This window comes from Microtus oregoni, unplaced genomic scaffold (assembly GCF_018167655.1).
Source record: "Microtus oregoni isolate MIOR12 unplaced genomic scaffold, Mior012 000175F_ref0000477, whole genome shotgun sequence".
Lineage (NCBI taxonomy): Eukaryota > Metazoa > Chordata > Mammalia > Rodentia > Cricetidae > Microtus > Microtus oregoni.
In genome coordinates this window covers 258253-281789 of record NW_024544831.1, presented here as the reverse complement: position 1 = coordinate 281789, position 23537 = coordinate 258253, and the positions used below count along the sequence as shown (strand labels likewise).

Genomic DNA, 23537 nt, shown 5'->3' with positions numbered 1-23537 from the left:
GCTGCTCCTGTCATCATCTCTGCTATTCGCCTTTAGGACTTGCTGGAGATTCTATCAAAACCCATCCATCTTCCCTCCAACTACCTTAGCATCAAACTCTTCAGTCACAGATGCAAGTCTGCCACCTCATTATTTTACCTGGTGGTGTTCACTAATGCTGGTACATTTTAAATGGATTATATGTCGGTCTTATCTCCTGACTTAATTGCTTTTCCATATGACTGGCACTTTTATTACATTATCAGACACCCTTTGGGGCTCACAAAATTGTACACCAAATTATGACTCTTTGGTGTTCCAAATACTTTGAACTAAAGGATAACGGAAGGCCTAGCATCAGTCTCAGAGATGAAGTAGACTTGTGATTTTAACCTTCCCTTTTATGCCCCACTCCCCTTTACTCCCTAGAAAGGCGCTGTAGAAACCAGATCTCCTCTTTCCCCAAGACTGAAGCCCCATCCCCTTCCCAAAACAAGCCATCGAATCCAGAAAGGTCACTCTCTCCTTTTTTCCCATCTTCTCTGAGGACCTTCATTCTAAAGGCTCCTGCCCTGTATTCTGGAGTAAGGAATGCTGCAAGAAAGATCTGAATAGGCTTGGGTTTTCTTTCCCAAGTCTGCTAGCGTTACATCTTATCCTTTTGTTCAATCGCCATGGCTGCCCATCCTTTAGCAAACCTAAGCATAACATTTGGATCTGTGCAGTTCTGAAGGTTCTTGTGTGATATAAAACTTCAGTGAGCTGAGTGTGGTAGTCCATGTCTTTAATCCTAGCACTTGGGTGGCAGAGTCAGGAGGAATTTGAGGCCAGCCTGGTCTACATAGTGAGATCCACGCCAGGCAGGATTACATAGTGAGTTTCAGGCTAGGCAGGGCTATGTAGAGAGACCTTTTCTCAAACATAAATACATTGAGAAATACAATTTTGGTGAAATGACCTTGTTACACTTTGTCAATCTCTTCTTTACTTCCCTCCCTCTCTTCTTTTTATTCAGTTCCTTTCTGCAGTGCTTGAGCTAGAACTCAGGACCTGGAGCGTGACAGGTAAGAGTGCTGTCCTGGAACTACAGTCACAGTCTTGCCTGCCAGTTTCAAGATGAGTGTGGACATGTTTAGGCGACATGACTGTAGGTGCTGCCAGCCTCTAGTTACAGGCATGTCAGTTGTGACCCTGATAATGTGTGACATCACACTTTTCTACCTCTACAATCTCTGGCCTCTAATACCGCGATTTCTCTGTGGAGGAGATTCCAAGACAAGCAAAAGTCAGTAAAGAGGGGCGAGAGGGTTCTTCTTGTTTTCTGGGCTTTTTGAGATAGGATCTCATCTCTAGTTCAGAATGATTAGGAACTCACTCTGTAGCCTAGGGCAGCTTCAAGAGGGCCAGTCCTCCCTTAGCCTCCCAAATGCAGAGGTTATCAGCCTGGGCTGCCAAGCTTGACTGCAGGCTATGCTTGAGAGAGAACTGGGGAACTCAAGTGGGGCTGGCGCTTCCTTGCTCACATTAAGAGCACCGTGTGTGGTCATGGTGTTACTGGTTTGAAGTGTATTCATTACGAATAAATTGACTAACACACTCCATGTCCAATCCTTCCTTCTGGGATATTATGGAACTTCACTAGTCTTTGGTACACTTGACTTCTCCCCGCATCTGCTCCACTCAAACCTGTTATTTCTACTTCCTATGGCTCTTGTTCTGTTCCTTCACCATCTTTGCACTTCTACCCACTTCCTCAAATCTTTGATGTGTTCCACTTCAAGTTCCTAGCTTCTCTGCTTAGAAGCCAAGGCGTGGAAAACTCACTGAGACCAAACATCAAGGAAGGAGTCCGGCTTCTATGGGCAAACTCAAACCTTATCCTATTGCCATCTACATACTTCTTTGTAAAATACTGGAGCAAATCCCTATAATGTCACAATATCTGTTACTCATTCTAAATCCCCCTCCAATATGATGCATCCGAAATTCTTTCTTGGGAAAATCTTGTATTTTTTCTTTTTTTTTTTTTTTTTCGAGACAGGGTTTCTCTGTGGTTTTGGAGCCTGTCCTGGAACTAGCTCTTGTAGACCAGGCTGGTCTCGAACTCACAGAGATCCGCCTGCCTCTGCCTCCCGAGTGCTGGGATTAAAGGCGTGCGCCACCACCGCCCGGCCTGAAAATCTTGTATTTTTTCAATGAGCCTTTGAGACATACATTTCCTACCTGGTCTTCTGTAGAACATGACAGTTAGCTTTTGAGAACATAAACTACCAGGAAAAGGAGGAGAGATGAGAAAAAACAAGTTTAACATTTTAGTTTCAGTAAACTAGGCCCCATAGCCAAATTTATTGACTTTTGTAAATAAAGTATTACTGAAAAAAATTAGTTTGTTTCTGTGATTTTTTGGTACTTGTCTGACTTGCCGGCAATAACCAAACCAAAGAAGCAAGTAACCCTCATGGGTAGCTTTGTTTACAGTCTCACAAAATGTTCGCCAGCAATTCAAGTGTAATTAAGAAAAGACGGACTGCGCCTGTAGCTCAGTTGCTAAAGTGATTGCTCAGTACTCATGAAGCTCTGCTTTTAAACCCTAGCAGCTCATAAACTGTGGGTTGTGGTGCCTAGAATCTGCTCTCGGGTGGTAGAGGCAGGAGGAGCAGACAGTCAATTCATCTTTAGCTGTGCCGTGAGTTCAAGTCAGACTGGGCTATAGGAGACATTGTCTAAAAAATAAAGTAAAACTGAATGAGACAGAAATGGACTTCTTCCTCTTCCTCTCCTCCTCCTCCTCCTCCTTCTTCTTCTTCTCTCTCTCTCTCTCTCTCTCTCTCTCTCTCTCTCTCTCTCTCTCTCTCTCTCTCTCCTTTCTTTCTGTTTTTGTTGCTTTGAGATAGGGTTTCTCTGTGTAACAGCTCAGGCTGTCCTGGATCTAACTCTGTAGGCCAGGCTGGCCTTGAACTCAGAGAGATCCTCCTGCCTCTGCCTCCTGAGTATTGGGATTGAAGGTGTGCGCCATTACCACCTGGCTGAAATGGGATATTTCTAGATGACGTTTTCAATAACATTTGTGTTTTGTAGTACATACCCACTTGAACTCAGTTTCAAATATCTTTTGATAATTTGAAAATGTTAAGGAGAAATGACGCGGTAAAATGTGGGTGAGCTAGAATGCTGAAATGCTCAGCTGAATTTACATGTCCATCCTTCGTGATGTTCTTTTTCATTCTACTTTATTGTTGAGATTATAATTTAATAACATTCTTCCTTCCCTTTCCTCACTTCCAGCCCTCTCATATACCCATCCCCGCTCTTCACCAAATTTATGGCCTCTTTTTTCACTGTTACTGCATGCAAATATGTATTTGTATATACATATATATTCCTAAATATAGTCTCTCGAGTCCCTGTAATATCATTTGTGTGGCATATTGTTCTTTATATAGTAAAATGAAACTAAGCATGTAGGCATATTCATAAATATGAAAAATCATCTCTAGAAGTTACAAAATGTAAAAAATACAGATAAAAGACAATTTCCAATACTTTTTAGTTTTAATTAGGAATCAAGGTTATGCAATGTCAAAAATTATGATTAACATGTGTAATTAAACTACTGGAAAATTCTGAGATAGAACTCTGTGGAAGAGAAGAAGCTGTTTTATAAAGAAAGGCATATAGCCGGGCAGTGGTGACACATATCTTTAATCCCAGCCAGCTCTTGGAACTGGCAGATCTCTGTGATGCTGAGGACAGCCTAGTCTTCAGAGCAAGTTCCAGGACAGCCAAGGCTACATAGAAAAATCCTGTTCTGAAAAATAAAAACGAAAGGTATAAAGATGCATTTTATTAACAAAAAAAAAAAAAAAGGAAAGGAAAAGCTGAGGGTACGTTAAAAAAAGGTTGTGGAAATATCTTATTTGGCCCAAAATGGCTGAGATTAAATGTAGCTTTAGAATGTTTTATTAAAATCAGTATTATAAAAAGACTGATTTTAGTATTAATAGTACACAGTACAAAGGGAGAGTTATCTATTTTGTCTATATAATATGTAATGTGTGAGTACAAGCATGTGTAAATTCTTCTTTGGGGGATGTGGATACACATGTCAGAGGACAACATTCAGGTGTTTGTCTTACCTTTTCTCCTTAGTTGAGACAAGTTCTCTTTGCTGTTGCATAAGCCATGCAACCTGTGGGACACTTCCATTGTCTCAGCCTCCCATCTTCCAGCAGAGGGCGCTGGGATATCTATAATGATGTGGGTTCTGGAGCGCTGAGCTCAGGTCCTCAGGCATTCATGGCAGGTGTTTTTGTCCACTGAGCCCTTTCCCCAGCCCTGGCTTACTTATTGCCTAAAATGATAAAGCTTATCTGGAACTGTAAACTAGAGTTCTACCCAAAGGGTAACAGAGTGCCAAAAATTCACAAGGCTTATTGATTAGAACTTCCTGAGAGTAGAGAAGTGGAATGCTACAGGTCCAGAGCCAGATTATCCCGGGCTCTCTTTAGTCCCCATAATAGTCATTCATTGCTCGCCACTGTCTGATCAAACATCTCTTTCACTTTCAGGAGACAGGAGAGGTGATGCCATAGATTTGAGGTGTGTTTGGGATAAAATAGACTACACAGTGAAACCCTTTCTTAAAATCAAAATATCAAGTCATCAGACAGCATGGCAGCCACGGCAGCGTCTTCATGCTTTGCTGGAAGTACCTCCCTGTGGTCCTCCCACAGTATTTGGAAAATGCATGGATTTTGATTTCATTGGAGGCAACCCAAATCCATGTTCCCAGGTCACCCATATTTGACTCACAATAAAGTAGCTCTTATTCCTTTTAAGGTTGAGGGCTGGATTCAGTTTATTAGGTCTTGGAATGTGAAAGGTTAAGTGATGGGCCTAAGAAACAAAGATTTTTCATTTTATCAAGGTAATTTCTTATACTTGTTATCTATCAGGTCTGACTGCTCAAAAAGTGAATCTTCTCAATATTAAAAGAGCTACATTTTTGTTTACAACTATATAACATGTTTGTATTTGCCTTTAAAATCTTTTTTCTTTTTTGTTAAGAATCTTTTTAATACAATATTTTCTCATTTGACATAGATATCCCCATTTGCACTTCCCCCTCCTTTCACCCCACCCTTCTCCCCACCCCATGTCCCATCTATTCTTCAGAAATGGTAAGGCTTCCTTCCCATAGGGAGTCAAAAATGTCTGACCAAGGCCTGCCCCCTATATTTAGGCTGAGCTAGGTGTCCCTCCAAAGACAATGTGCTCCTAGATGCCAGTTCAAATAGTAGGGATAAATCCCGGGCCCACAGACTGCCCAAGTCTCACAACTGTCCCCCACATTCAGTGGGCCTAGTTTGGTCCTATACAGGTTCCCCAGCTGTCAGTCCAGAGTCAGTGAGCTCTCAGTAGCTCAAGTCAGCTGTTTCTGTGGGTATCACCCTCAAGGTCTTGACCCCTTTGCTCATATTATTGCTCCTCCCTCTCTTGGACTGGTCTCTGGTAGTTCGGTCCAGTATTTCACTATAGATGTTGGTATCTGCTTCCATCAGTTGCTGGAAGAAGGTTCTATGATGAGAATTAAGGTAGTCATCAATTTGATTACAGGGGAAGGCCAATTTAGGTGTCCTCTCCACTTTTGCTTAGAGTCTTAGCTGGGGTCATCCTTGTGGATTCCTGGAAATTTCCCTAGTGCCAGGTTTCTCTCTAGCCCTTTAATGGCTCCACCAGTCAAGATATCTCTTTCCTTTCTCTCCCTCTCTGTCCTTCCCCCTTCTTGAGCATCCCCTTTCCTCATGTTTTCCTCTTCCTTCCCTTTCTCCCCTCCCTATCCCCTTCCACCTTTCCTTCTTCCCCTCACACTCCCAATTTTCTCAGGAGATTTTTGTCTGTTTCCCCTTCCCAGGGGGATTCATGTATGCCTCTCTTAGGGTTCTCCTTGTTTCCCAGCTTCTCTGGGGTCATGGGCTATAAGGCTGGTTATCCTTTGCTTTAATCTAATACCCACTTATGAGTGAGTACATACCATGTTTGTCTATCTGGGTCTGGGTTACCTCACTCAGGATTTTTTTTTTCTAGTTCCATCCATTTGCATGGCTTGGGCAGTTTGTGGGGCCACTAGCAGTGGGATCAGGATTTATCCCTAGTGCATAACCTGGCTTTTTGGAGCACACTCCCCTATGGAGGGACACATTGCTCAGCCTAGATACAGGGGGAAGTGTCTGGATCCTGCCTCTATGTGGTTATGTGACAGACTTTGTTGACTACCCAGGGGAGGCCTTACCCTCTGAGGAGTGGATGGGGGTGGAGTGGGCAGAGGATGGGGAGAGTAGGAGGAGGGGAGGGAGGGAGAACTGGGATTGGTATGTAAAATAAAGAAGTTTTTTAAAATTTTTTTTTAAAAAGAAACCCTAGCTAATACAGAAGGTTACAACTCTTGTTCATTTGCAAATGTGGAGAAGGGAGGCCCACTAAAAAAGCATTAGCATTGCATGTATATCAACAGGTACCACATGGTTTCCCCCACCCCAAAGCCCTGTAAGACTAAAATTTCATAAATCTGCTAAATTATATTTGATAAAGAACCAATTTAAGCCAGATGACTGCAGTAGCTGACAGAATTTTAATAAGGTGACATAGTAATTTAACACAGCCTTTATTTTTGTTTCAAAACAAAATTCCAGGACACAAAATACTTAACAAGAGTTGGGTAAAAATTAAAATAAAAATCACAGTTTCGAAGAATCAAAACCAGACAACTGCTGAAGGGTAGATCACTTGGCTTACCAAAAAAAAAAAAAAAAAAAGAAAAGAAGAAAAGGTAATGTTAAAAAGGGCTAAAATTAAACTGAACAGCATTCTATATAATGCTACATTCCCAAATTAAGAAAGGAGAGTTCACATATATAACTAAATGTTAAGTATTGAGAATTGGCTGAAATTCTACATACTTCACGGTAAATATGCATGAAAGTTTAATTGCATAAACTTCCTGAGTGGCTCCCATGCTGCATTAGGTCTACATGCTTACTATTTGTATTAAACAAATTACAGCTTTAAGTAACTGAGCATGACAGACCTTCAGCTGCACTTTCTCATCAATCACTATATCCACTGTATCTGCTGAGGGGTCTGGGCTACAAATCTCAATCTTAAATCTGAAATTATATCAAAAGAAATACAATGTAAAAAAGCTAGAAGGGTGACTAGTGCACATCTTAGAGCATTGTCCCTTCAGAGCTTAGTCCTTCCCTCGCCCTCTTGCCTGACTTCTGCTTTGTAACAGTCTGCATTGTTATACTTCAGAGAAATCCTTCCAGAATCTGAGCTGTTGATGTGTACACTCTTTCAACCATCTTAGTGGAAAAGAACTTTAACCTGGTTACTACTTTGGGCCCATTTACATTAGTCATCAAGGTCCCTGGATCAATGTTTGAATTTATCCTTCATACACACAAAAAGACTATTTCCAGGGTGGCCTGAGAATAAGGCTCCATATAAACCGCATACTAATTTTACTTAGAAGAATATTTTACTATGTTTTAGTGTTTTCATTTTGTAATCTGGATTAGATTTTAAAAATTTAACCCTAGAATTATAGTTACCAAATCAAAAGCCTTTTCTATACATACAAACCTTTCTATTACATCTTCTAAAGAAAGGGAGGCAAAATAAGTCCCTGGTAAACTACCAATAAAAAAACCAACCAAACATTCTATTCTAGAAAATGGCTTGCATACCACCTCAGAAGGCTCAGATTTTTCTTAATCAAACAGAACATGAGGTAACTGAATTGATGGCAAATATACCTCAGAAATGTACTTAGAAACGATGACTGAAATACAGCATTTACTAGTATTAAAAATGTACTGTTACATGGTAAACATGTGAAACAGGAAATATCCAGTTACAAACATTTGCTGGGTTCTTTTAAAAGGAGGAAAAGGGAATGTATTATTTTTAATGCTTAGAAAATACAGCAAAGAGAGTCAACTCCATAAACTACAGGGATTAGATAAACAACTATCTAAACCCTTACTACCAACTATGAAATGCATTCTACCATTTCAAGATAACAAACCATCACTGTAAATACCAGGCAATATTTTGAAGATGGGTCTAGGAGGTCAAGTATTTCACTGTAGTAGTTAAAGCAATTTCAACCCATAGCCCTTTAGAAACTGAGATGAGAAAGCATTCTCAGGCACTGGGACTATCTCACTTCAATACATTTGAAACATTTGTTTATTTGAAAACTAACTCCCACCACTAAGTCTTATATTGCCACCAATTTGATTTCTCTCTTTGCTTTCCATCCCCAAATCCCCTAACTTTATAACACTTAGGTATATGGCTCTCATCACTTAAACGCAGACTGGTGGCAGAATGATGGCTCCTCTCATCTCACATGCATGGTGAGTGCTAGGACGAAAAGGCAAGCCAGATTGAGCATCTAAACAACATAAAGAATCAAAGCAAAAGAGCAAGTTTCACAGGCAACATTTACTTGTGCACCTAAAACAGTACTGAAAAACGAGGTAGATAAACAAAAGTAACTGGACTGCAATTAAATCTGGGGTCTTCAGATGACAAACGTTCCATTATAACTTTAGAAAAACACTCTACACTCAACCCAAAAATCACAGCGGAAGTGCCTTTTAAACTTTCACAGTTAAGTTTTCCTGTCAAACTATTAGAACATATGCTTGATATGAAGCAAGGAAGAGATGAAAAACTGCAGGATTATTTGTTAACTTACAGCAAATTACTTTAGATTCAAGACTTCTCCAGGTATATGAAGGGTTTATCTGCACTGAATACACTAGTAATGGTTTCATAGTCTTAGGATGTTACACCCAACTTCACAGACACAATAGCAGTGCTTCATGGTGGAGTACTTGTGTTGCCATACATGAAGACACAATGCTGCTCATCAGATGTGCACTTGGAGAAGTAAACAGAGCGGCTGGACATACAGACTATCTCCCAAGAAAACTTCACAAGACAGTGGTTAAGCACAACCTTTACGTTGATTACAAGAAAGAAAATGAAAAGGTTTGCGTGCTTTCTAGAAATGAACAGAAGGCATGTTATATGTACTAGGCTCTTCGTTAAAGAGAACTTCTGAGCATCATCTGATTCATTATTTATGGGAGAGAAAAAGTACTTCAGGCAAGGACGGAAACAGCACTATTCTAACTAAGCAAAATTAAGAAATAATACAAATCCCCCTCTAGAAAACTAACCAATATTTACAATCAAAGTGACTATAATCCGAATCAAACAAAAAATAAAAAGTAAAGAAAACCCCACAGCAAAGTGAATAACATTGTTTTCTTCATTTCTGCACACTCCCTTTTTTTCTGTACGCTTTAACTTCTACACATTACATATACATAATGTATATGTAACATATATGTTAACCCAGATACTGCAGTCAGCATGGAGACAGCAGTACACTATTCCCCATCTTCAAACTTTAGAAGATGACTTTTCTTTCCAGCAAAACCTGAAAAGATTCTAAATATTACAAGGCACTGCAAACATCTGCAGGCAAACAATAATGATGAATTATATGTAAAACTGAGATGTTTAACAAAACACAGAACATACTATGTAGAGCAGCCACTAGTAAATGGGATTGTACATGTAACCCGTGGAGTTTTTTTTCATTCTGGGGCACACGGTTTAAAATGATTGCAACTAGAGAAGATCCCATCTTAAAACCTGTAGTATTTCACCTTATAGGTTGTTTATCTCAATATAATTATACGAAACCAACTTATAATGAAACACAGTTTTAAGGAACTATGGGTTTTAGGAGCATAGTTTTTTATACACATGGAAAACACTGCAATGCAAGCAACTGTACTACATTAACATCCTAAAAATCACTTCAACTTGCAAAGCAATACTATAGAAGGGATTTCAGGAATCAGGGCATATAATCCAAACTCATCCAAAACAGGATGTATTAGGAAAAGGAACTGTGGCTCTTCCCAATAGCAATCCACAGAATGCCCCCAGTACCAGTGACAAAAATGTGATGGTGGGTGTGACCTTTAGGTGAGTAATAGAAGACAACTTCTTAAAAAGTGTACCCACAAAGTGTACTGTATGAAATAAAAAGAAAAGTTCTTCTAGCTTTCCGGAAAGGCCACGGGGGTAAGTTTTTTTAGAGGAACATGGAGGAAAATCCGTTAAAGAAACACTGAACACAATTTGGAAAGGTTACCAGGAGAATTCTTAAATAGAAAAACGTATTAGAAACGACTTTCAAAGCTTCAGTGAATGTTAAGTCACTTGAACATGTGTACTTAGTAGCTGATAATATAGCATGTAAAAATTCTATTTGGGTTTCACAGACTGACTATTAGGTAACCCTGTGACTAGCCTTTAAGATTACTGAAGTTAACCTTCCTAAAAACCAAAGGCATACATTTTGACACTGCCTCCTTTCCTCCTAAAACTGGATAAAACCCAGTAAAGTGCAACTTGACAGTGAATTCTCTCAAATTTTCAAGAGGCTGATAAACACATCTAACATCTAAAATGGTCTAAGACTTTAGATACTAGTAAGAAATTATAACAACCAAAAAACTGTCATCAAAAAAGGTTAAAGGCAATTTAAATAATATCATCCTAGGGTGTACTATTTCACTGCAGGATGGTGTGTGTCCTACATTTCTTAGAACCCTGTAAAGCCAGTGTTTTATGTAAAAGTCTCAAAAGCTACAAACCCTAATGTGTCAAGTACATTTCACTTTAGAAGAATGGACTGACAGAAGTGTTAACCTGAATCTCCTTGTTTAGGATTACAAGGATTACCCCAAATGAGATTCACATCAGCTGCAATACCTAGCAAAAGAATGCAAGCCAAGTCATTGCCTCTCAGATGCTCAAAACCAAAGCAGTGTGCACATGAGAAAAAATGGCTGCTTTGTGTTATTACTGGAACCCAAAAGCAGCTCTAGTAGCTGTAGGTTCAAGGAACTGTTACAGTTCTGTTTTTTTCTTTCCCTCCGCCTCACCTAAAACAACCCCTCACTCCTACTGCTGTGATGACGGGAAGAAAATCACATCAAAAACACTCATGTTCTGTACTGCTTGACAAAAGTATACTAAAGTTATACATCAAAACATTTCCTGCAGCCAGTTACTTACTGCCTTCTGTGAAAAGTAAACCCAAGACAGTTGTGACAAATCCCACAAGACTGGCGATTGGAGAGTCTTACCTCATCCACATTTGGGGAGAACCAATCTACAGTTTTTACACACTTTAAAGAAAAGTATTATACAACTGCTGGTAGCAGCATAAAAAAGTGGGGCGAGAGCTTCTCAGCAACACATGAAAGTGTCCTGGAAATGGTAACACTCAAACCGAGCTTATTAAAGCATTCTGAACAGTATTTTTTAAAAATCAAGTATCAAAGAGGATAGGATTTGAAGTGAAAAACATTTCTGTGTGCAGTATTCTATGTGCAAAGCGCACATTACTACAGAATGATGAGCTCTACCAAATATCACATTGGAATAACAAAAAACACAGTTGAAAGTGGGCTCAAATGAGAGAAAATATGGCAGAACTCAAGAAGAAAGTTTAGTATCACAGGTGTTTGATGAAAGTCCTCTCCCCTTGTTTCAGCATCTATTTGGATTCACTTAGGACCAGGAGGGATTGATGCCGGATTCTGCATTGGTGAAGCTGGAAATGCCTGCAAATTCATCCCGGGCTGGAAGAGTCCCCCAGATTGGGCAGGAACCACTACAGACTGCTGTGCTGTTCCTGAAATTCCTACCCACTGTACTGGATACCCCGTGGCCCCTACGGCATTATACTGACAAACATGGGGCATTCCATATGATGATAATGGCCTAGGAAATGAAGGGAGTGGGAGTCCTTGTGGTAAGGAAGTTGGGACAGCGCCACGAATTTGGGAGAGAGAAGATATCCATGTTGATGTGTAGCCCATAGTAGATGGAGTATTCTAACAAAAAACAAAAACAAACATAAAAAAAAATCAGTTCATTTGGCATATTGTTTATCAGTCTATAGTCCTATTTTTTTAAGGCTCACTACTTCCACTATTATACTGAGTGGAGCACCTTTCTATGAGTTATGCAGTGGTAACATTCTTTACCTCAGCTCATTTTTAACTGCCCTGCCTTGCAGTATAGGCATTTTCAGATGAGGAAACAGAAACTAAAATTGCTAAGTAGTTCAAAACCACCAAACAAGTTAACAGTGACACAGGGACTTCAACACTGTTTTAAATAACTCTAAGGCCCATATTCACTCCCTGTTCACACTTTAGTCCCTACTTTACGTATGATAGTACTATTCTTTTGCTTTTACTTCATTTTTTTTCATCCATTAATGTGCTTTCACTGCAGGCATGAATGAAAATAGCCCATCTTACCTACATGATTCTCTGGACACAGAGGAATACAGTTAGTGTAACAAGGGGACCTGACATACAGCAGATGTTCAATAAAACTCTCTTTCTTGTTCCCTTCTAACTATCTTGAAATCTGACACTTCTGTTATTTTTTAAAGGGATATTTTATCTATCTATCTATCTATCTATCTATCTATCTATCTATCTATCTATCTATCTATCTATCTATCTATCTATACAATATTCTGTCTGTGTGTATGTCTGCAGGCCAGAAGAGGGCACCAGACCCCATTACAGATGGTTGTGAGCCACCATGTGGTTGCTGGGAATTGAACCCAGGACCTGTGGAAGAACAGACAATGCTCTTAACCACTGAGCCATCTCTCCAGCCCTATTTTTATTTTATTTTGTGTGCATGGGTTTTTTGTTTGCATATGTATATGTGGAAGAAGAGGGCATTGGATGCCCTGGAACTGGAGTTAACAGACAAGTGAGCAGCCATGTGGGTATGGGGAATCAAATCTGTTTTCTGAAAGAGCAGCCAGTGTTATTAACCACTGAATCATCTCTCTAGCCCTTCTGTTATATGCTTATACATTTACTTTTATTTTTGTGTGTGTACATGCATGTAGGCGTATGTGCATATGGAGGCAAGAGGTCCATTTTGGGTGTAGTTCCTCAGGATAACTTGTTTTCTGAGAAAGACTCTCTCATAGGCCTGAAGCTCACTAAGTAGGCAAGGCTGGCTAGCTAGCAATCCCCAACAACTCAACTGACTCTGCCTCCCAGGGCTGAGAGTTATGCATGTATCACAAACCCAGCTTTTTCATATAGGCTCAGGTCCTCGTACTTGCACGGTAAGTAGTTTATTAGTTAAGCTATCTTCCCAGCCCCCCCCCAACCAATTCTAAATTTAAACTGAAAACAGACAACTGTGCTTTGGGCAGTACTGAAAGATATATTCCTGCCTTGCCGGCTACTCTTAACATTATGCTGTGATTAAACACATGTGTAGAGATTATAATATATTCTTAATACACATAGGAATAATTCCAATAAATGTAAATAATTCTAGTAGCAGCCTCAAATTCTTAGTTCTACACTGAATTACCAAGCTAGAACTAAACTTTGAATTAAACTTTTGTTAGAAACTTTCAATGTAAGTTAGGATAAAAGTTTTTAGTTTGACCTGAAAATGAATGGCAAAATTATATTGAGTTGCACAAAATATTTTATTTAAAGTTCAGCAATTGCTTCTTATCAGTATTTTCTTTCTGTTAAAGTAAAATTAAATTTAGTGCTTTTGATTCAAAACAGCAATATAGTATGATCACACTTGAATAAACTTATTTATGCACATCTATGTATTCATAAAGAAAATTATCTGACCTCTAACATTTATAGAAGGAGATGACCATTTCTGGGTGGTGGGATTTGAAAGTGGTATTTTAAAATTCATACTTTTTTCCATTGGTTAAGTTATGTAATGAATAGTATTGTCCTAAAAACAGTGGTTATGGTTTTTTTTTAATTTTTTTTTCTGATTTTTCGAGACAGGGTTTCTCTGTAGCTTTTTGGTTCCTGTCCTAGAAATAGCTCTTGTAGACCAGGCCGGCCTCGAACTCACAGAGATCCGCCTGCCTCTGCCTCCCGAGTGCTGGGATTAAAGGCATGCGCCACCACTGCCTGGCGGTTATGGTTTTTTAAAGACTGTATTAAAGAAGTTATAAGTCTACTCATTTATTTATTTATTTATTTATTTATTTATTTATTTTGGTTTTTTGAGACAAGGTTTCTCTGTAGCTTTGGAGCCTGTCCTGGAACTAGCTCTTGTAGACCAGGCTGGTCTCGAACTCACAGAGATCCGCCTGCCTCTGCCTCTAGAGTGCTGGGATTAAAGGTGTGTGCCACCACCACCTGGCTATAAAGTCTACTCTTGAATATTCCTCAGATATCTCTGATTCAAGTGCCCAAACAAATAGACAATCTTCCCCTACCAAAACCCATTATCTGTTCATGTATGCCATTTCAGTGATCAGCAGCCACTATCAACCAAGTCATACAGTCATTCAAGTGCCAAATCTTGTCTATTCTTTCTTAAACGCATCTGTTCAATTCAACTTTTCATCAACTAGACTAGTATGAGTAACTCCTGACTTGCCAGAAAACGTTGACCCTAATCCTACCAAAGTCTGTCTTCTTGCTTCAGTCAGTGCTCGTCTCAAAAGAAATGATAATTCAAATGCGCTCCTATTAAAGACCTGGGGCATCATAACTATCCATTCTTCTTTAAAAAAACCACAGCATTCCTCAGCACTACCACATCTGAGAAGCCATCTACTCTTTCGAGTATGTTCATTACTCTCTGCTTTCTTTCTTTCAGCCAGACTGAATTACTTTCAGTCTTTTCACATCTCTTTCTTCACATCAGGCTTTTGTATTTGCTTAGGCAGGAACTAAGTTAACTCCTACTCTCTAGATCTCAGTCAATTTTCACTTGATAAAGGAAGCTTTCCTTAACCACTTACAATTGCATGTGGTGGTCAGAGGGCAACTTGTTGGGGTCAGTTTGCTCTTTCTACCATGTGGGTTCTGGGAACTGAACTTAGGTAGTCAGGCTTGCTGACAAGTGCCTTTACCCACTGGACCATCTGGCTAGCCCTCATTGACCACTTTTTAGAAGATTAAATTTCCCTTATTTAACGATATCTCCCTATACCTTTCTTTGTAATTTTATAATTGCAGTTTAATACTTATTTATGGTTTATTTGCTTTTACTCACTAAACTTGTGTCTAGCAGAGCACTTGGTACACAATAAAGTACTTGATACATGATCATGCAAACAAAAATGTCTAAGTAGGGCTACAGGACATTACTAAGCAAGAGTATTACTTGACCCCTCTACACAAATATATAACCAACCAAATCTAAAATACAAAAATAGTTACCACATATAAGTGACCCCTGTGATGGTTTAACTTTATTGGTGCTATTTAATCTTCGCAATAATCCAGCAAGGATTATCCACATTTGAAATGCAAAAACTCTGAGGCAAAAAAGATATAAAGTCATACAACTAGTAAATGACTGGCTAACATTGGAACCCAAATGTGTTAAAAGATTTTTCTCACTTTTATTTACATATAATTTTCTCCTTACTCTTCTTGCAAACACCTTCCTTTATAATCAATAAACCACCATCCAGCTAATCAACAAAACCTTCCTTCATACAGCACTCAGAGTCTCTCACTGGCAGAACCCATGCATTTATGTCTTGAAATACCTCTGAAGGATCTTAGATTTTATAAGTAATGATAGTATCTGAGCATCAACTGATGCCAGGAATAAGACAAATACATCTCCCAAGCAGATACATTGTTCACTACTTAAGGAAGCCAACATTTGAAAGTTTCATTCAACATTAACAATAGATGTACTTTTTTAGGATGTGTCTCGGGCACCAACTAAGGATACTCTTGTCTCCGCCTCCTGAGTGCTGGGACAACAGATGTGCATCATCATGTTTTGTTTAAAGAAGTGTGGTCATTTTCTACCTTTTTTCACAGTGTATGGTACCAAATCCAGGGCTTTTTCCTGTGAGGCAATTGCTCTAACACTAAGCTACAATCTCAGCTCAATAAAACTATTTTAACTATGTTCAATAACTATATCTATTATCAAGTATATACACAAGAATAATATACTCAGAGATATCATCTAATACAGGGGCTGAAATTCTAACACTTAACATTTTAACAGGTTTGCTTACCTTGAAAAAAAATTACTTATTTTAAATATTTGGACACAAAAAAAGCACAAGATAAAATAAGGTCCAAATTCCACCATCCAGCATATTGTTCAGTGATTTTCATCAACATATGCCTAACATGTTTGTCTAAATCATATTATTCTATAACTATTTGATAATCTATCTTCTTCCCACTCTAGAACACGCACAGAACTCCCAGATATCACTTATATGTACATCTTATCTTCTATGGTCATGTGTAATAACTGGCATCTTTTCTATAAACTCAATAGATCTGATAATATTTCACCTTCTATGGCCTTAAAATTAATTTTATGAATTAAACAAAGAGAGTTCAGATATCTTATTGGGTTTAAAGAACATTGATGTGTAGCATAGAACATCTCAATACTTAATTCTTGTACCTCTCTCCAGATGAATTCATTCTGAATATTTTGCATTTTTAGAGAGAGAATAGTGCAAAACTAGAGCCAGCAAATTTTGGCCCACCACCTCTTTTTATGTCATGTTTGCTTGTTTTCTAAGCACAGTAAATTGATTTGTTAAGGAAAAATAAGAACTCCTATGAATGGGAGGGGCTTCAAGGAAGGAACATTCCATAAATCAAGAGGTAATACAACAGAGGCACGACCATTTGTTTACATATTTTCTTAGAGTGCTTTTGCATTACAATCAAGTTGATTCTTGGAAAGTCTAAAATGTTTACTAATTGATTTCTTCATAAAAATTTGGTAACTCGTGGTCTAAAAGATAATTTGCCCAAAGACACAATAAATCTAGATAAGGATCAAAGTCTCAATATCATATTCCATACCATTTTAGAGCACTAATCATGGGCCAAAATCAATTTTTATAGCTTTTAATTTTTATAAAGAGGACAGAGGATAAGAGACTTACTTCATATACTTTGTTCCAGTTTTCTGTCTCTAATTTTTGTTGGCTCTGTTTGAGTTGGTTTAAACTTGGCTTACTAGGAAAATTTCCTACTGTTTCCTTTGTCCAATCATCCACCAACTTGTGTAAATCATCTGTGAACATCCCCTTTTTACTGGCTGAAGATTGTTGGCGTGACGCTGTATTACTCTCCACACATAGAGCATCTACAAGAAAAAAACAAAACAAAACAGGAAAAACTAGGTAAAGGAATTGCAACTGATAATTAGATAACATTCCTATTTTTTAAACATGTAAGTGTGTGTGTGTGTCTGTGTGTTGTATATGTGTTGTGTATGTGTGTGTGTAGGTCACAAGACAATCTGCAAAAGTGACTTATCTGCTTCTACTATGTGGATTCCAAGGATCAAACTCTGGTTATCGGCTTAGGGGCAAGTTACTTTGCCTGCTGAGCCATTTCCTGACCCAAGAGATGGTTCAGTGGTGAACAGCACTGGACCTGGATTTGATTAGAAACATCTACATGATGACTCACAGTGTCTCTAACTCCAGTTTCAGGGAATTTTGTGCCTTCTTCTGGCCTCCACAGGCACCAGCCAGGCATGTGATACACAAACATACGTGCAGACAAAACACTCATATACATAAAATAAAAATAAATTTACAAATCAAAATTAAGGGGGCTGGAGAGATGGCTCAGAGGTTAAGAGCATTGTCTGCTCTCCCAAAGGTCCTGAGTTCAATTCCCAGCAACCATATGGTGGCTCACAACCATCTGTAATGGGGTCTGGTGCCCTCTTCTGGCCTGCAGGCATACACACAAAATCAAGAAATAAAAGCAAACAAGCAAATATATGGCAAGAAGACAATGAAATAGAATCAAAATGCTGAAAAACTATCAAGCAAGAAGACCGTACTTTCAAAAAGGAAGGGGATCCACTCAGACAGCACTACACTGCAAATTAATGAAGGAGATTGCCTATTTTTCATAATGGCAGACAATATGCTACACATGTAGGTAGAGATGATTTAGAGGAATGAGTACCAGTTTCCTGAAGGTGAATCTTAACCTATGAAGAAAAAGGAAGAGTGTCTTATAATAACTGTGGGTATGGAGCTGGAGAGAAGGCTCAGCAGTTAAGAGCACTGCCTACTTTTTCAAATGTTCTGTGTTCAATTCCCCCAGCAACCATGTGGTGGCTCACAACCATCTGTAATGGTGTCTTCTTCTGGCCTGAAGGTATGCATGCAGGCAGAACACTGTATACTTAATAAATAAATCTTTTTTTTTAAAGTATGTGTATGTAGTAGAGTTAATGACGATCAAACTGTATGACATTTTTGGAGGACCAACTAAATCAGTTTTAAGATTTCAAAGGGTTATAAAGTTGGTTCCATGTATGAAATAAAACATGAATAAAAAAGTAAATGTTATTAAGTTCTAAAGACAAAACTATGAAATCTCTGTTTTTACTTTACCCTTTCTTATTTCAGAAACCTAATGCTATAATTGAGGGAAAACTGAAATAAACCCTTTAGCATATTTGGTATTAGTTGAAGTATTTTTAAAGGTCACAGTTGACCAAATATTACTAGTTCCTCTACAGATGATACCTTAGATATATGGACTATACAGATTAATAGCTGCCTAACTTCCTTTTTAGGGACATGAAGCACACTTTACCCTTGGGTCTGCAAAGTTCAATAATATTCATATTTTGCTATTGTTTTTAGTGAGCAAACTATGAATTCATTTCATATTACCCAAACAATACTTAATAAAAAATTGGACATCCTGTGATAGCACAAATAACTGCTCAGTTATTATACAATACTGACTTTTCTCTGTATCATATGTTCTCATGTGAAAAAATGATTCTACATTGAAAAGGACATTTGCATTCTGAGAAAAATAAAACAATCAACATTGAGAAGCATTCATATTTTTATCTGTCATCTTTTTACCTTAGCCTTTGGGTTAGATTTGTGTTACTTCTTTAAGGAGTGCCTGTGCCAGACTGGTAGCACAAGGTTGATTTGCCTTGAAAAAAAAAAAAACCCCAACAGCTCCCCTGCCCTTTCAAGGTTGAAGACACTAAGGTAAGAGTAACTAAGAATTTCAAAGACAAAAAGTTCTTCTGGACTGGACCTTGTGGTTCTGCATAACAGCCACTAAATGTTTCACTTTCCATTCCAAAACAATGGAGAAGAGCTTTGAAATCTTTAGCTATCAATCTATTCCTATCACACCTCCCTTTTCCCTCCTGCTTAAGGATAAAAGGAACTTAAAACTTACAGGGAGTTAAGATGAATTTCCTCTCAGGCACTGGTGACTAAGTAATTTTTCTTTTCTTAGTAACTTGTCCTCTACTCATTGTGCCCCTTTCAAGTGGTGAATAAATGTACTTGAGTTCATTAATGATGTGTGGAATCAAAAACAAAATTTTTGTTGTGCAAAGGCATTAAAGATGGGAACATGGTTAATTCGTGGAAACACTAAAAAAGACACACTTTCAGTGCTTATTTTGATGACTAGTTATTTTTCAAGGTATATTTTTATTATTTTAAATTATGTGTACGTGTGTGTCTGTATGAGTGCAGGTGCCTGAGGAGTTGGAGTTACAGGCAGTCATGAGCCACCTAACATGGGCGCTGGCAACTGAACGTGGGTCCTTGTAAGAGCAGAAAGTTCCCTTAACTGCTGAGCCATTTCTCTAGCCCCTGATAACTAGTTATTCTTGCTGACTGAATACCCCATAATTTAAATTTCCATTTAACCAACCATTTATAGAGTAAGATCTTTCTTTTTTTTAATATTTATTTATTATGTATACAATATTCTGCTTGTGTGTATGTCTGCAGGCCGAAGAGGGCACCAGACCCCATTACAGATGGTTGTGAGCCACCATGTGGCTGCTGGGAATTGAACTCAGGACCTCTGGAAGAGCAGGCAATGCTCTTAACCACTGAGCCATCTCTCCAGCCCAGTAAGATCTTTCTTGAATATAAGATTTTTTAATTTAAAATTTCAAAAAACTTTACAAATACCTCACATTTATGTCTATTTGTTTTGTGCCTCAGCAAGATTAATGGAGAATATTTGTGGGAACAGAGGTTTAGAGCAATCTCTTGGAAGCTGGTAGCACACAACTAAAGGTTGGGGAGTCGCCCTCTCTTAGAAAGGACATCAATAGAGGTAAAGGATAGGCCCGTGAGGACCTCTTCCTTGACTGACTGTTCATAGGGCTGCTCTTGGGTGGTCCCAGTGAAAGTAAGCTAACCATTACAATGGTTGTAGAAAGTCTAGGGAATAGTGTTTTATAGCCCTTTACCCTATCTTTTGTTTCTTTTTCCAGCCCCTCTTCCATAACATTCCCTGAGCTACAGAGTGGGTGGTATAACTGTACATCATGATTTTGATTTCTGTTCTTATTAAAGAATGAAATCTATTGTTTTAGATTATTTCCCAAAATCCTTGAAACTTTGAGTCCAGATGATAGGAAATCATTTACAAAAAAAAAATGATTTTTTTCATTTTATATTTTGAGGATCCTTACATAATAATATTATTCATTAATTCATTATAGACACTTATAGGATAAAATATTTTATGTCAATTTCATGAGTTTTAAAATCAACTTCATAGCACAAAAGGATTTATCTATTTTTATAGCAGATGAACTTTATTATTTTTTTTAAATATTTATTTATTTATTATGTATACAATGTTCTGTCTGTGTGTATGTCTGCAGGCCAGAAGAGGGCACCAGACCCCATCACAGATGGTTGTGAGCCATCATGTGGTTGCTGGGAATTGAACTCAGGACCTTTGGAAGAGCAGGCAATGCTCTTAACCACTGAGCCATCTCTCCAGCCCCTAACGGATGAACTTTAAATAGCTAATTAATTTAGAATTCTGGTTATAATTGTTTTCTATCTGTTATAAACAAGTAAGGGCATTTAATTCTGGGCCAAAAGGCAAAATATAAAGAGTTACAGCTATTTCTAGAAGCTGGAGGCTGTCAAAGCAGTGATACACATAAATTAGAAATCTAAAATATTTCCTTTTGATTGCCCAAGCAAAACACGAACATGTTTTTTATGTTATGTTTTGAGGCAAAGAGAAAAGCAACTATAAGTTGAATTATGATTGGTCCTTTTAATAGTCTTTGAATCCAAAGCATTTTTCTATAACCTGCGTTGTAAAACAAATCCTATAAATTGAAACTATGGAAAAAATTGAATTGCTAACATAGTTGCCTTGTAAAAATTAATAAATGAAGTCCTTTATAATGAAAAAAAGTTGGCAATGCAGTAAAAATATATGTGAAGAAACAAAAAACTGCATTAGTAAATATAATATTCTGTTTAAGTGTACTTTGTGCTTATATCTATCTTATTCTCTCATCTGATTGCAAAGATGACTACAAAAAGCAATAATTACACAAATTTGTTGATTTGCTTATCATATGTAAAAATGTAATGTGTAAAAAGAAAGGAAGGCACATACACAGAAGAAAATATATATACCATTGAAATTAAGATAGTGTTATTCTTGAACTAAGAAGCTAATTGCAATCCCCATGGCCACTACAGGAAAATAACTAAAAACATATAATAAAGGATTTAAACATTATAAAAAAATATCTATTTAGGGTTTGGAAACATGGCTCAGCATTTACTGCACAATCATGAAGACTGGAGTTCATAACCCAGCACCCAAGTTAACAAGTCATCCATCCAAACACCTGTGATTCTAGATGTTAGGGAGGCTTGTTAACTTCCAGCCTACCTAAGAAAACAAGAGCCCAAGGCTTAGGGAGGGACTGTACCTCAGAGGAGTAAGGCACACACACACTTTCTCAAATCAATCTTTTAAGAATGCAAGTTTAGAGGCTGGAGAGATGGCTCAGTGGTTGAGAGCACTGACTGCTCTTCCAGAGGTCCTGAGTCATCACGACCACCTGATGAGATCTGGCGCCCTCTTCTGGCCTGCAGGCATGCATGCAGACAGAACACTGTATACATAATAAATACATAAATTAAAAAAAAGAAACATCACACACACACACACAAAAAAGAATGCAAGTTTAACACAAAGGCAAGCAGGAATCAAAGAAGAACAAAAAGGTCATTAGATATGAAAAACAAATAGCAAAATAAAAAGTAGAAATGATTCTTAGTTTATAATTAAATTATATTGGAATGGTTTAAATAACCCCTTTATAAAAAACAAAGGCTGACAGAGTAGATAAAAAACATGATCTAACTGTATAATGATGTCCATAATAAATATTGTTCAGATTAAAAGTATAAAAGGGCAGGGAAGGTGGCTCAGTGGGTGAAGGCAATTGCTGCCAAACCTGACAACTTGATTTCCAGAGCCAACTCCCATAACTTGTCTTGACATCCAGATGCAAGCTGTGGCACATACTCAGACATACACAAGCACATATATAGAGACACACAAAAAAAATAAATTTTTTAAAAAATACATTAAAAGAATGGAGTGGTGCAACATGTAAGTAGTAAACTAAAGAAAGCTGATTGCTTATATTCATATCAGAAATATATACTAATATCAAAAGGTAAAAGAATCACAAGCACATGCAGCAGAGTTCCAAAATAGATGACACACAGTTTATAGAATTGAAGCCAGGCGGTGGTGGTGCACACCTTTAATCCCAGCATTCAGGAGGCAGAGGCAGGCGAGTCTCTCTGAGTTCAAGGCCAGCCTGGTCTACAGGGCAAGTTCCAGGAGTTCCAGGATAGCCAGGGCTACACAGAGAAATCCTGTGTCAAACAAACAAACAAACTATATATATATATTTGAAAAGTTTAACAACAGGTAGAAACTACTAAAATCCACTTTATATAATTGAAATAATAAGCAAAATTCAAATAAAGGTCATGTTTGGGCACAGGAAAAAACATTTGGGTAAACTAGGGGCTAAGCTTACTGATAGAGCACTTGCCTCGAGTGTGCAAGTCCTGTGGTTCAATCTTCAGCATGATACAGAATAAGAAAAAGAATATCATAGAGTGCCTCTCCTATAGTCCTAGCAACTTCAGAGGCAGAGGTAGAGGGATAATTTGAGCCCTGACAAGGCTGGAAATTATAGAGAGAATTCATCTCTAAACAAATGAACAAAACAAGTGTGTAAACAAGCATAGCATTTCAGAACAAAATGAAGTCTAACTATAAATGCCATAACATCAGACTAAAGGTTATGACTTCCGATACTGAATCTCCAAAGCTGTTTTCAATCCTAATCTACCCTTCAATTCTATTTTTATCAGGCGCATCCTATAGCTCAATGTAGTGTGGCCTCAAACTCAACCAACTTCCTGCTTCAATCTCCCTGTGCTGGGGCTAGAGGTATATACTACCATACATGACTAGTTTTCCATCACTTCATTTTCTTTACACCTGAATAAAATTCCACTGAATGGTGCTCCACATTTTCTTTATCCATTTATCTGTTGA

The 23537-nt window shown here is 38.0% G+C and overlaps 1 protein-coding gene across 1 annotated transcript in view; it reads right to left on the bottom strand.

Annotated features, from left to right (window-relative positions):
* Positions 1 to 6609: 6609 nt before the first annotated feature.
* LOC121445330 (serine/threonine-protein kinase WNK3) overlaps positions 6610 to 23537 on the bottom strand; it is a 136209-nt gene continuing 119281 nt past the window's right edge. The window contains exons 22-23 of the mRNA XM_041647408.1: positions 17054 to 17256; positions 6610 to 11975 (exon numbers count right to left, since the gene is read on the bottom strand). Coding sequence (XP_041503342.1) covers positions 11646 to 11975; positions 17054 to 17256 — 533 coding nt within the window. The 3' untranslated portion in view covers positions 6610 to 11645. The remainder of the gene's footprint in view (positions 11976 to 17053; positions 17257 to 23537) is intronic.